The sequence below is a fragment of the Oenanthe melanoleuca genome, chromosome 2, assembly GCF_029582105.1.
Source record: "Oenanthe melanoleuca isolate GR-GAL-2019-014 chromosome 2, OMel1.0, whole genome shotgun sequence".
Classification (NCBI taxonomy): Eukaryota; Metazoa; Chordata; class Aves; order Passeriformes; family Muscicapidae; genus Oenanthe; species Oenanthe melanoleuca.
Genome location: NC_079335.1, coordinates 140,997,578 through 141,011,729, shown reverse-complemented (window position 1 = coordinate 141,011,729; position 14,152 = coordinate 140,997,578). Strand labels below are relative to the sequence as shown.

Here is a 14,152-nt window from a genome sequence, read left to right as displayed (position 1 = left end):
ATGGAGAGGGACTTCTTACAAGAGCCTGGAGTGACAGGACAAGGGGGAATGGCTTCACCTTGAGAGTAGAAATCAGGAAGATTAGATATCAGGAAGAAATTCTTTACTGTGAGTGTGGTGAGACACTGGCACAAGGGAATTTGAGATGTCCCATGCTGGGCAGTGTTCAATGCCAGGTTGGATGGAGCTCTGAGAACCTGGACTAGGGGAAGGTGTCCCAGCCCATGGCAGGGGGGTTGGAACAAGATGATCTTTAAGGTCCCTTCCAACCCATGCTATTGTATGATTCTGTGATCTGCAGGGTCCTGAGAATTCACACAACTACACTGGAGGCCTCTGATAAAGCAAAGAACTCAGGATGACAGACTGCTGCTGATGTTGAAAGATTTTTTGAACTCTTGTACGTAGGATTGGCATGGGGAATCAAACAATGAATGTCACTAAATCCTTTTATGGAGACACAGGAGATTAAGGCTGAGCATATGACTTGGAAGGTTTATAGTCTCTGTATCAATAGGAGAAAGTCTTGAAGGTGAATAAAGTAAAAAAAAAAAATCTCCATGAAGCAGAGGGAGAGGAGTTTCACACATAAAACAAGCCTTGCTCTGTGATTGTCCACCACTGCCTTTCCAGCTTTTACCAGCAGACAGCTCATATTTTGATCTGGTTTAAGGAGGGAGAAAAATAAATTGTCTAAGTATCCTCAGCTTCCCACATAAGAGGCCCATGAGACAATCCTTGTGAGGCAAGCACATTGTCAGATTCCAGAACATCACAGAGTTTAATACAGAAAGTGTGAAAGAACAGGTGAAATTATTTATTTATGTAATGAGTAGCAATGCTGAGTACTTAGAGATTCTGCTGCCTTTGCTAAGGGATGAGATAAAAATAACGATGTCATTAATCTTACAAAGACATGTGAGCTCTTCTTTCCAGAAATAACTGCTAAGCATAAAATTTCAGGCATTAATCAAAGCATACTGAGGCCTAACCTTTAGTATTCCAAAAAGAAATGTAAAGCAACAGGACTATAAAGCAACATGAACAAAAGGGGCATTTAACCTCTATTCTAAGTGGGTACCTTCAGGGAAAATATGCTCAGAAACAGGTTATTGAATAGAGTAGATTGGCACTGATTCAGCTGGTTTTAGCAAAGCTGCAGCAAGTTTTACCCTCTCAGAAGTTGGTCTCTGCTGCCTGAAAGAAACCAGGAAGAAAGAAGGGCACCACCACATGATATCATGAATATGAAAAAAAATATATATAAAATATTCAAATAAAATATTCTGCAGGAAGTAGCAAAAGAGACATACCCATGAGGAAAGGAAAAACACAGGATGGAAAAAAATGCTTAAGAGGTTTTTTCAGGAAGGAAAACTAGCAGATGCAGCACAAGGGAATGTAAACTCTGTCCAAACACTGAGAATATAGGCAAGATTCAGGGGGAGAATTTAAATGCAGAGAGATGTTTTTTCAAATAAAGTAGAGATGCAGCACAAGCACGGATGAATTATATTTGTTTCCCATAGGCAAAGTCCAGGAAGAGATTTCCTACAAAGACAAATCATTTTATCTCAGATCCACAGTCCTGTTGATAAATCTCAAAGTGATTCACCAAGAAAGAATATTTCCCAGGGAATGAGTTCTAGCTCTTATTTAGAGCTGCCAAAGGTGTTGCTTAGTGGTCTGGGGATGCAGATAAATTGTCTGTGTCAATTCAAAGCTACACAGTTGCCATGAGGGGAAGTGTTATGTCTGCATGTGATTTTCTGAAACAAATCAAACCTTTCTGGAGAGGAACCCATAAAAAGCTGACAATATATTAAGGCTGTTTTCTCTCAAAATAGTTGACTCAAACTTTTTTTGCACATCCAACTGGGTCAGAAAAAACCCAAAAACTAATAAAGAGAAATATATCTTGTCTTTAAAAATCTGACAGAAGAATTCATACAATTTTAGCTTATGAAACTAAAACCAAAAGCTTTTTCAGTACAATAAATAGCAATGGAAACTGAGTATTTACAATTCCATGTACAGAGGACATATACCTTGGTTCAGCAGTAAAGTCTGCAAGACATTACAGGGGTGATTCCAGTTGGAATTAAGAGAAAAACACTGGGCTCATCTGTCACTTCCAAAAGTGGCACTAATAATCTGTCCAGTACATTTTCCAAAGGTACTTTGCTCAGTAGGATCAGCTGTGCTAACTCTTTCCATCCCAGCTAGAAATGAGCAGAGATCAGAAGGGATGGCCATATCCCAGGTTAATTTTTCTTTTCATTATATGCAGAGAAGGACCTGCATTTTTCCGTATCTTTAACTGATTCCATGTATTTTATTTGCTATGTGTGACACATCAGTGAAAGACAACTGGAACCATCACTGAACCACCACTGAACACTGATCCTGGACCATCATTCTGCCCACCACAGGCATGGCTAACAGCTATTCTTAAAGCCTCAGTGCCAGCTCTTGGGAAGCCCTTGAGTCCTATATTCCTTCCAAGTGTGATGATGGCACATCTCATGTGAAATGAAGATCTGGTGGCTCCAGTGAGGCCAGCTGATAAACAAGAAGCCCAGCTATTCCTACTGCACACACCAGCCTCCCATGTGTCCTGGAGAATCAGCATCTTAAAGAGGAAGCCTGGGAGCTGAGTCCTGCTCTGTGTCCTCATATTTTGGTGCTGAACTCCACCATAATGTACAGCTCACACTTACCCATCCCTGACAGGCCTCTCCCCCAAACCCTTGCAGAGTCCAGAAGGATTGTATTTAACTGGTTTTTTGTTATTTGAGTCTGGCAGGATTGTGACCCGAGCTTTGCCAGTGCTGGCAGAGCAGCTGCTCAGGCTGTCAGGGAAGTCAGGAGCCTGGGATCCTCCAGTCATCCCATGGCTGGTCGCTGACACAGCACCTGCCTTTGGCACCACCATCTCACAGAGTCATGGGCTTGGCAGGATCCCCTTACACCATTTTAAATGATGACAGAGATCACTGATCCCTTTGCCTTCAGGAGAGACCACAGCAGATGCCTTCAACCTTCCCCTTATTAACTGCCATCTCCCAAAGGGACACAGCAGGCTGGGCAAGCACACAAGGGCTGGGCTGCAAAGGTCACAGACACATGGCCTTAAGATGAGGCTGGGGAGATTGAGATTAAATAGTCAAAGAAGAAAAAGAAAAATAAAAAAAAAGAAAAAGCAAAAAGAAAAAAGAAAAAGAAAAAAGAAAAAAGAAAAAAGAAAAAAGAAAAAAGAAAAAAGAAAAAAAAAAGAAAAAAGAAAAAAGAAAAAAGAAAAAAGAAAAAAGAAAAAAGAAAAAAGAAAAAAGAAAAAAGAAAAAAGAAAAAAGAAAAAAGAAAAAAGAAAAAAGAAAAAGAAAAATCACTTTTAGTGTGGTCAGGCATTGGGGTAAGCTGCCCAGGGAGGTGGTGGGGTCACCCTGGAGTTCTTCAAGAGGCGCTGGGTGATGTGGCTTAGCGGTTTAAGGGCTGCAGTGGCGGCACTGGGTTGACAGTCGGACCTTAAAGGTCCCTTCCAACCTCGACCATTCCCCGATTCTTTTACAGCGCCAGCATCTCCATCCCTCGGCCGCCCTCCCGCTCCCGCTCCCGCTCCCGCTCCCGCTCGGGGCCGCGCATCGCGGCGCGCTCCCGGCCCGGCGCGGCCCCGCCGGGGGGCGGGTGGTGTGTGCTTACGTCATATCGGCCGCCCGGCCGCCATTGGCGGAGCCGCCTCACCCGAGCGGGGCCCGCGCTGCGCTCCCGCGCCCGCCGCTCGCCCCGCCCGCCGGGGAGGGCACGGCGGGGCCGGGCGGGGCGCGCAGCGGAGCGGAGCGGGGCGGCGGGCCCGGCGCTGCCTGCGGCCGCGGGTAGGTCGGCGGCGGGTAACGTGACATCGGCGGCTCGGGGTTTATAAACCTTACCCGGGGCGCGGGCTGGCGGCGCGCAGCCGAGGTGAGCGGGACCCGGGTACAGACAGACAGACGGACGGACGGGCCCGGGTAGCGCGGCGAGCCTGGCCCCGCGGGGTCCGTGTCTCCCGGGGTCGCTCGGTGGGTCGGGTCCGGCCGCATCTCCCCGAGCGCGGTGGGTGCTGGCGCTGTGCGCCGGGGCGGGGGACGCGGGGCCTGACCCGCTGCTCGGGGCTTTACTGTGTGCGTGTGTTGTTTGCAGGACTCCGGAGAAGCCAATGCCCAGGCTGGAGAGCTGCGCCTGGAGCTGTTCCTGCACGGCCCGGGGAAGGCACAGGAGGCAGCTGGGGGACACGGCGGCGGGGCTGGCCGCCAAGGTGGGCGAGATGCTGGGCTCCTCCGTGTCCAGCCCCTCGCTGGCGCGGGCGGGGCGCGGAGCTCGCAGCCCCAGCACCTCCAGCGCCAGCAGCGCCAGCAGCACCTTGAACTGGAGTCAGCACCTGGTGCAGAGGAGCGTGGTGCTCTTCGTCGTGGGTGCTTTCATGGCCCTGGTGCTGAACTTGCTGCAGATCCAGCGCAATGTGACTTTGTTCCCCGACGAGGTGATTTCTACTCTCTTCTCCTCCGCCTGGTGGGTGCCCCCGTGCTGCGGCACAGCAGCAGGTGAGTCGCTGACCTCCACGAGTGATTTTTGGTTTTTTCTCATCCTCTCGTGGAGGAAGAGAGACGGTGGGGCTGAATGAGTGACCCGTGCGCGTGGGAGCCCCGCACTTCCATCACGCAGCGAGTGATGCGAACTCGGGCTTTTGGGAGGATGCGCGCCCAGCGTTACCCCCGCGGGTCCGCGGGCTCTTGCTGAGCCGGTGCGCTCTGCACCGGGTGGAGCGGGGGGGTTCTCCCCGGCCGGCAGCGCGGGCTGCCCGCGGGGTTCGGGGTGCCCGCGGGGTGCGGGCTGCCCGCGGGGTGCGGGCTGCCCGCGGGGTGCGGGGTGCCCGCGGGGTTCGGGCCCGGGTGCGGGGTGCCCGCCGGTTCCCGCGCGTCCCCGGTGCCCCCGCCCCGCGCGGCCCCGCCCCTCGCCGCCCATTGGCTGCCGCCGAACTGGTGAGTGGCGGGCGGCGCTCGCCATTGGCTGCGGCCGCGACAGGCCACGGGCTGGGCCACAACAAGGAAGTCACGTGCGGCGGCGCGCGCGGCCCTGTCACCGGACGGGGCCCCAGACCTGGCACCGACCCGGCCCCAGACCTGTTACCATCCTAACCCCCGTTCCTGGCACCGACCCGGCCCCAGACCTGTTACCATCCTAACCCCCGTTCCTGGCACCGACCCGGCCCCAGACCTGTTACCATCCTAACCCCCGTTCCTGTCACCGGCCTGGCCCCCAGACCTGTTACCATCCTAACCCCCGTTCCTGGCACCGACCCGGCCCCAGACCTGTTACCATCCTAACCCCCGTTCCTGGCACCGACCCGGCCCCAGACCTGTTACCATCCTAACCCCCGTTCCTGGCACCGACCCGGCCCCAGACCTGTTACCATCCTAACCCCCGTTCCTGGCACCGACCCGGCCCCAGACCTGTTACCATCCTAACCCCCGTTCCTGGCACCGGCCTGGCCCCCAGACCTGTTACCATCCTAACCCCCGTTCCTGTCACCGGCCTGGCCCCCAGACCTGTTACCATCCTAACCCCCGTTCCTGGCACCGACCCGGCCCCAGACCTGTTACCATCCTAACCCCCGTTCCTGGCACCGACCCGGGCCCAGACCTGTTACCATCCTAACCCCCGTTCCTGGCACCGACCCGGCCCCAGACCTGTTACCATCCTAACCCCCGTTCCTGGCACCGACCCGGCCCCAGACCTGTTACCATCCTAACCCCCGTTCCTGGCACCGACCCGGGCCCAGACCTGTCACCGACTTGGTACCTGTCACCATCCTGACCCTCATCCCTGGCACTGGCCCGGGCACTGTCACCATCCTGACCCTCAGCCCTGTCACAGGCCTGGCACCTGGCACTATCCTGGCCCCCACCCCTGTCACCAGCCCAGGCCCTGTCCCTGCCCGTGCCCCTTTCCCACTGCCCCTTTCAGCTGCCTTCTTGCTGCCCCTTGCCCCTGTCACCTGTCTGTCCCCTGTCACCTGCTGTCCCCATCACCTGCTTGCTCTCAGCACTTTGCCTGCTGCCCCTGCCTGTCCCTTGCCCCCTGCCCACCCCTACCTGCTGCTGGGCAAGTACCACAGAAGGCTCAGGTCGCGGTGTGATTGTCACAGCAGCTGGCACATACCTCGTGCTTTATCATTCGTAACCCCCCCAGTCCATGGCTAGAGAAAAACAAGGTTTTGGTGAACAGTTGGAGGATTAAAAAGGAGTTAAACTTTAGGAAATAAACCCACTACAATAGTTTTTAATTTGCATTGAAAGTACTTTAAACAACTCCTGCCTGTTTTTGTTTAATGCAGTTAAGTGATTTCTGTTTGATCACACAGTGAATGATAAACCATAAACTTGAATGAATAATGAGCTGTGTAGCAAAAAGGATGGCCTGAGATATTCTCCAATGAGAGTTCTCATTGTCCTGTAACAGTTGGATTAAACTTTGGAATTTATCTGTTACCATGAGCCAAAAGTCCTGGTAGCTGGCATTAGAGTAAAGAAGCTGTTTCAGAGCATGTCTGTCTTGGAATAGTATGTTCTGTACCCTTCTTAACATAGAATTTATTGCTCTTAGGAGTTTAAGAGATTAAAAGAAAAAAAAAGAGATGGCAGGAAAGGAAATTAATAAATTCAGAAGTTGCTCTCAGTAAAAAGCATCATGTTGTTGGTGACAGCACAGGGAGCTGCAGTCTTTAGAAGAATGAAACTGTGGTGTGTGTGCTAGCAACTGAGCTAACACTAGCCTATGTTTTTTCTGCAATGAACTTTCAGACTGATAAGGCTGAAAAATGCTTTATGAAGATAAAGACTTTGCCTGGTTAATTGTATGAGTAGGTTTTTTTCCCTGATATAAATAGACTGACGGCAGCTGCTTGTTTAAGTTCAGCTCTGCTTCTGTTTGGTATCAAAATTCATCTGGTGTGGACAGGAGCACTGACTTACAGCCCAGCAGAAGGAGAGAAAGCAGTTCTGCTAATAAACTTGTAAGTCCAGGCAAGTGTTTAATTCAGGGCCTGATTCATGGCTGATGAATCATGTTCATAAAGCTGTCAGCCCTGCACGTGAGCAATGAACACAGATTCCACTCCTCACAAAGCTTTTATTATGCTTTGCTTTTATTGGTACAAGCATTTGCTCAGGATGTCAAATGACAAATCTCTTTAAACAAAAGGAGCTTCAAGTCAGATACCTCAACAATGCAGTGTATATTTAAATGTTCAAAGAGAGCACTGCTTGTTGGAGCAGGGTTTTTACTTCTCTAAGGTAGAAAAGGCAGGTAATAATCGTGTTTTCTTCATTAGGCTTACAGTGGTGTGATGAGCACCTTGCTGCTTTCTCAAGCACTCACATGCCAAGCCAGTGTTTAATATGGAGTGATCATTGCCTAGCAGCTGGTACAGTGCTGTTCCTTCTCTTGCAGCTGTGGTTGGCCTGCTGTACCCCTGCATCGACAGCCACCTCGGGGAGCCCCACAAGTTCAAGCGGGAGTGGGCCAGCGTCATGCGCTGCATCGCCGTCTTCGTGGGCATCAACCACGCCAGTGCTGTATCCTTCAGCCACGCTTTGCTCCCTGGGCTGCTCTGTGCTCATCACACTGTCTGCCACTGGGGCTGGGGGAGATTGGGAAGGTGAGGGTGGTGCTTCTGGCAGAGGAGACCTGCTGTACACCGCAGTGTATAGCACTGTAAGATGTAAAACACAGCTCACTGAAAATGTTATGGGAAGGAAGAGGGACTGACATCATGGTATGTCTTGTATAACTGCAAGCATGACACTGTAAGTTGTATTTTAATCTAGATCTTATCTACATGTAAAAGTTAACACAACTAACTAGTATGTGCTAGTGAGAAGCACAAGAGTGTTCTTTGTGGTGAAATGTGGTGGTTTGAGCAGAAAACATAAGTCAGCTGGATTACCCAGGTTACTTAGACAAAAATCCATCAAAGTTAAATGTTTTTAAATTTAACATATTCTCTAGATGGTCTGTGTGATACAAATTGATGTTGACTTTGCAGTCGGGGTCCTGTCAGAGTTAACAAGAGCTATGATTGCTTGGCAGGTCTGAAAACCAAATCCTAAATGTATTGTGTTTAAAGATAGAGAATTGTGCTCACTTTCAGTTTGAGTTCTCCCTTGTTCAGTTTCAGCAACAGGATGTCTACAGACTTAAAAAGTACTGTCCTTAACATCTTTTTCCAGAAACTAGACTTTGCAAACAACGTCCAGCTGTCCCTGACTCTGGCAGCCTTGTCACTGGGGCTTTGGTGGACATTTGATCGTTCAAGAAGTGGTCTCGGACTTGGAATAACAATAGCCTTTGTAGCAACACTGATAACCCAGTTTCTTGTATATAATGGTGTTTATCAGTAAGTTATGCTTTAAAATACAATTTCAATTCTCTTGTCTTGACTAAAAGCATGGGTGCACATGAACTGGAATTTAGTTGTTACCATATTTGGCACGTTCTTACAAAAAGAGGTTTAGTTTTTCTAAGGTAGTGGTCCAGTTGTTCCAAATGCCCAGACTGAGAACTGCAGGTGGGAGGTGGAGAGCAGAGATGAATTGGGATGTTTGTGGAAATGGTAACACCTCAGAAAACTGAACTTCTGCTGGCTCTCAGCAGAGTGAATTTCTAAACTTTATTGGCTAAGACATAGTGGTTTAGAAGCTTATGAAGTTTGCAGACGTAATTTGGTCTCCCATTTTCAATCCCCTCTTTTGTTGCTTTTTTTTTTTTTTGCTTGTTTGTTTCAGGCCAGAGAGAGAATTCTGTAGCATCTAGTTAACAGTATGTAAGATGATGAAAGTTACTTGTCTCTAACTTTCTAACTTACTTCCCTTTTCTTTACTAGGTATACATCCCCAGATTTCCTTTACATCCGTTCTTGGCTTCCATGTATATTTTTCTCAGGAGGTGTGACTGTAGGAAACATAGGACGCCAGCTGGCTATGGTAATTACTGCATAATTAGTAGTTTCCTTAACAATCCAAATGCCTTCCATTGTTGTTAGTCCAAGAACAAACTATGCCTTGAAGGGTATGACTCACAAACTGACAGAGTTAAATAGATGTATTCCTAAGAGCTGAACTGTAAGCAGACAACCTGTGTTGCCAGTAGAGTGGGTATTGTCTTAGTAAGTGTTTGAATAGCTTTTGTATTTAACTTTTTCCAGCAGCAGCCTAAATAAGACTGGAATCAGTACATTGTTCCTGCTCCATTAGTATTTATAATTAACATCTAGTGTAGCTGGAGAACTGAGACACTGCTGGGCTTTCTCTAATTATTCATGCACAAAAGTACATATAGGGAAATGTCCCTATATAGCATCAAATTCCATTGCTCCAGAATCAAATATTCTCTTGCTGGTTACTTAAGACATGATTCAAGTATCACTCCATATATGGGATAATATAAATTGCTGTCTTTTTTGCCAGGTTTTTAAGGAATTATTTCCTGGTGGCACACTGGAGAGTAAACCTGGCTGTGTGTTTGTACATCAGCCTAAGGCTTGGTTGTGAAAAACACTCCTGACACTGATGGATAATAGTCATTAATATTGTGTTGATTTAACTTCTGTCTTTGCTATGTAACTCCTGTATCCTGGAAAATATCCTTCAAATATTTTCCTGAGGCTGCTGTGGTTTAGGTGCCTTCAATTTTTACTGAAGGAAGGGCCTTTGAGGCTCTTTAAAGCACAAGTTCACTACTCCCCCTTCAAATCCTACTGATGCATACAGTCTGCATTTGGGTGTATTTAGGACTGCTTGTATGGGGGGAAGAGGAAGCAAAATTTCTCATTTTAAATTTGCCACTCACATCAAGTGAAAATCATACATTAACTGAATTCTGTTTAAGCTTTGATATTGCAGCAGAGTCTCAAAATAAAATTATAGTTGGTTTCATGCTGCAGTTCTGTATTCCACACAGTGCTTCCAGTTGCTCTGCTGCTCCTGTTAAAAAGCAAAGGATGGGAGCCTTAAACTAAAAAGAGCTAAAATGAATTTAGACACATAGAACATTTTTCCTTTGATATCATTTCACCTGGCAACTTACCTGAATGTAGTTAAAATCAGCCTGGGTCCTGCCTGTAGCTTTCCTGTCAATCTTGTCATCTTCCTTATAAAGAAAGGGGAAAGTTGGCAGTGCAGATCTCTCTATTCTGGTTATTTAGAGGTGTCTTCTCATGTGTTTTACATTGCCATTACTTAGTCAGGAAAAACTTGGAGAATTGCAATATTTTCACAGGAACACTTCTGCAAGTCTTTGGGAAGTATACCACACTGGAAATCTAAAGAAGTAGTCTGCAATTCAGTGAGCCACATCTTTCTTCTAGATTGGTAATTCAGAAGTACCAGTCTGTTTTGTCAGCCTTCGTGGGTGTGGCAGGAAGGTGGAATGTAGCATTTGTTTAACCCATACTTGAATAAAACAGTTATTTCTCTAGCTATATTGTGCTGCATGTGACAGATATTTTTGGGGTTTGTCCGGAGTAGAAGGTGGCACCTGTGGAAATTAGTGGAGAAAAGTTGCTTTGCTTCTTCCTCAGCCCCTGTCCAGCTTTTCCAGTTAGAAATGAAAAGTATCCCTGAGCCATCTCCTCCCATGCTGATAAATGTTAGCTGGGAGATGCTTGCTGCTGTCCAGTCCCTGGATATCAAGGGAGCTCCCATGAACTAACAAAGTGCAGTGTGACCTTTCAGCAGACCTGCTGTCAGCAGAGACTTTGGGGTTTTGTTTGGCTTGTTGGCTTTTTTGCTACCAGCTTGAGGATGAAACCCAGTGTTTTCTTTTAGTAGGTTTTCTAGCAAAAGAAGAGGTGAAGGTGCTGCTGCTGCCACTTCTTTCTGCTCATTATGACACCTAGAGTTGCTCGTCAGCTGGGTTGTGTGGGTGGCAACACTTCATTTTGAGTTGTAACCATCATTCTCAGCATCTGACAAATTAGGGTGGTATTCAGAACTTGGGCCTCACAAATATCTATTGTGTACTAGTGCTAGAGGCTGGAGAACTGAGAATGCATTCAGTACTTGAAAATATATTTGCATTTTGACCTTAGAAAGAGAACATGTTACAAGCTTTGTTTCAAAGAAAAACGGGTGAAATATCTCATAGTGACCTACTACAGAGTTCCATACTAGAAAAGGGACTTAGGAAGAAATTAGTAAGTCTCTTATACCAGGCTTTGACTGAAAAATAAAGTGACTTGTGGTGAAAGGCAGTTTGAAAAAGGGCTGTTAAAACTGAATTAGTGTCCATTAAGTGAAGCGTTGGGTGCCTTCTGCTTAGAAAGAAACTGAGATAGAGGAAAGATAGCAAAGTCTTACAAAAAGCTATGCAATTGACAAATGGATTTTTTAGATGCACTGATTGAGGCAACAAACACCCATAGTGATTTTTTTTTTTTATTTTTTTTTTTTTTCCTCACAGTTAGGGAGCACATCCTCGTTAAGCTTTTATAAGAAGCCATGCTCTCCAGGTCATTGTCAGCCTAACTGGAGTTACTTGACTATTTAATAATTGAAAATACTGCATAATGTAGTCACTTATCAGATGGCATTAAAACCTAACACGTGTTTGATGTTTTTTATCCATAGGGTATTCCAGAGAAACCACACAATGACTAAACCTTTGAAGAATACCCAGTGCCAGTGTGAAAGCAACATTATGAAGATGTGTTCCTTTTTAAAACTGAAGATTATTTAGAAGAAATAATCTCTTTATGGGCTCACTGCACAAATGACTTGTGGGAAAAAAATATTAATCCACTCTTAGAATAGCCAAGTGAAATTAACTGCTTATCTTGAAATCTTACCCTGATTTACCACATAAGCATTTGCATATGGCTGTTCTCTGGAGAGTTTAACACCAAGTGCATACAACTGTTGAGGCTAAGTGGCAGTTCTCCAAGTATTAGATTCCACTGTAAGTTATTGAATCAGCTGCCATGTTTTAAAGCCTTGAAACTGAAATTTAATTACAAGCTCTTGTATCAGTGCCCAAAGGAAGTAGATCGATGGTGCTTAACAATGATGAAGTATGGTTTAATAGGAATAGTATTTATCCAAATCTTTAAAAAATAGGGTTATTTAAAAATAAGAGTGATCCAAACAGATTAAAGGCATTGCACTAATGCTTTTAGGAGTCTTATGAAGGAATCATGCCCTTACTTGTAATGCTGCATTAAGTTTCTGTCTTTGACAGTGGAGAGGGTTTGAGGGATGAGAGGTTGGAAACCTTAGTTTGGAATTTCTAAATTGCTTCAGTATGAGAACTGAACACTGGAGACAATCTTGTTCAAACGTGAATCTTTATCAAGAGATTCCAACTGGAAATTTCATTACTCCTGAGGCTTGCAGTTAGATTTGCAAGAATCAAGTTCTGGCCACAGTTCAGTAAGAAATCTAAGTGTGTGTGACTACCCCTGCTTAATGTTAGACACCTGCTTCAGTGCCTCACCAAAGGACATCTTAAGTATCTCAGATGTCTGGTGTCACTGAAAAAACATGCATTGCATGTCATTGCTTGGCCATCAACTTCTTCCATTTGTCATTTCCTCCTAGAGCTGTCCTTTGAATCCAGGTTTGGACTGAAATAATTAGAAACAGAATTGGGCCTCAAATGTGATTTAAACTGTATATGAAGAATAGCAAACAGCTTGTTTTCTCAGATCAGGTTCTGAAAGAGATCACTACTTGTTTTTACACAACCCTATAGAACTTGCAATCTGTGATTGCCTTCTTAAAAACAAAAAGTGCTTATGTCACTGCATTAAATATTTGGTGTTTCTTAATACATAGTTCTGGTGAGCACAACATATTCATTTGATAGCTTAGACCACAGGAGACCTAAATAGCAAGTATTAGGTCTTAAAAGTTGAAGTGCAATGTACAGTAAGTCTGAGCCTCAAGTTCTCTTCAATATCGATCATTTCTTATGAGAGATTAAAGAGAAAAGGGTTCTGAGTTCATTTCAATGCTGCATGGAGTCAAATGGAGCAATAATTTATTTAACTAGTAAAGCTAGTTTTGTTGTATCTTACATTGAACCCAAATTTTTAGAAATACTCCAGTTTTGTGGTTATGGTGTACTTGTAAACTTTTATGGATTTGCCTTTTTGTATTAAGTTTGCTTTTTTTTTTTTTTTTTTTTTTCCTTGTGTTCTTTTCCAATCTTATATGGCTTGAGTTATAGTTAGAGGCATCAGTTAAAGGTTGAACCATCAAAACAGAAGTTGAGGCCAGGTCTCTGTTCTGGCTGGTTTTGCACTTCTGAGGGAATGCTAGCAACAAAAGTTTAGCACAAAATCTATACTACAGAGCAGACCCCAATTCTAATCTTGCTTTGGTGTAAATCAAGAGTAATTTCGTTGGTACAAGATCAGATCCTTCCTCAAATGTTCAAAACCTAAATAATCAAATTCTGTAACTACTTGAAGAGATCAGGATGGGTTCTGAACTGTTTAAGCTGCTGCCTTGCTGGAGATACAGCTTTGTAACCATCTTGAAACCCATTTCAAAATGTTATAAAACCAGACTTAAGTAAAGCTGGCAGTGATCTCTATGGATATTTGGTAGAGAAGTATCTAAGATTTGTAAAGACTGAAACTAAATCTGTACCTATTAGAAATAATGCAGCCAAAAATGTAAGTCAAAAGTTCATTTTTTGCCAATACTTCTGAGTATCTTAACCAAAGTGATTTAAGTTTGGAAGAGGTGGGGAGGGGAGTGAAGAAAATTTGCACTATTCTGAATTTGAACACTTAAATTCTCATTCTTACTGATAAGTTTTCAGCGATGTGTTTGGTTTTACACTTTTTTTACTATTAAAGTTTTAAGATCAAACTATGTTTTCCTTGGATTCTTTGTGCTCTCATTATGCAGGAATCTTTTTCTTGAAAAGGACAGTTGTTATGGTTGCATAACAAATATTCAGTCATGCATATGCAGTGGTTTAAAAAAAAAAATCCTAAACTGAACTTGGCAAGATCAGCTTCAGCATGGGTTGTACAGCTGAAGAAAAACAGCCTTGCTATTGTAGCAGGGAAGCAGAGTAAGTGTGTCATGGTTTTGTGGGTTAAAGTACAGAA

The 14,152-nt window shown here is 45.2% G+C and overlaps 1 protein-coding gene across 4 annotated transcripts; it reads left to right on the top strand.

Annotated features, from left to right (window-relative positions):
• The first annotated feature begins 3,782 nt into the window (after nucleotides 1-3,782).
• INSIG1 (insulin induced gene 1) lies at nucleotides 3,783-13,907 on the top strand. 4 transcript variants are annotated; one of them, XM_056483366.1, is made up of 6 exons: nucleotides 3,783-3,872; nucleotides 4,177-4,577; nucleotides 7,486-7,610; nucleotides 8,265-8,431; nucleotides 8,918-9,017; nucleotides 11,661-13,907. In XM_056483366.1, exons 2-6 carry the CDS (start codon nucleotides 4,193-4,195, stop codon nucleotides 11,688-11,690), a joined length of 807 nt encoding a protein of 268 aa, XP_056339341.1. In that variant the 5' UTR covers nucleotides 3,783-3,872; nucleotides 4,177-4,192; the 3' UTR covers nucleotides 11,691-13,907. The 4 variants fall into 4 exon arrangements, with proteins under 4 accessions (XP_056339341.1, XP_056339340.1, XP_056339339.1 ...); XM_056483365.1 differs by having other exon boundaries at nucleotides 3,827-3,957; XM_056483364.1 differs by having other exon boundaries at nucleotides 3,834-4,089.
• Nucleotides 13,908-14,152: the final 245 nt, after the last annotated feature.

Bases quoted from the DNA above. Each gene is read 5' to 3' on its own strand.
- INSIG1 (XM_056483366.1), top strand. From the start codon at position 4,193: ATGCCCAGGCTGGAGAGCTGCGCCTGGAGCTGTTCCTGCACGGCCCGG. The intron at 8,432-8,917 runs GTAAGTTATGCT...TTTCTTTACTAG, and splicing joins GTATATAATGGTGTTTATCA to GTATACATCCCCAGATTTCC. The intron at 9,018-11,660 runs GTAATTACTGCA...TTTTATCCATAG, and splicing joins TAGGACGCCAGCTGGCTATG to GGTATTCCAGAGAAACCACA.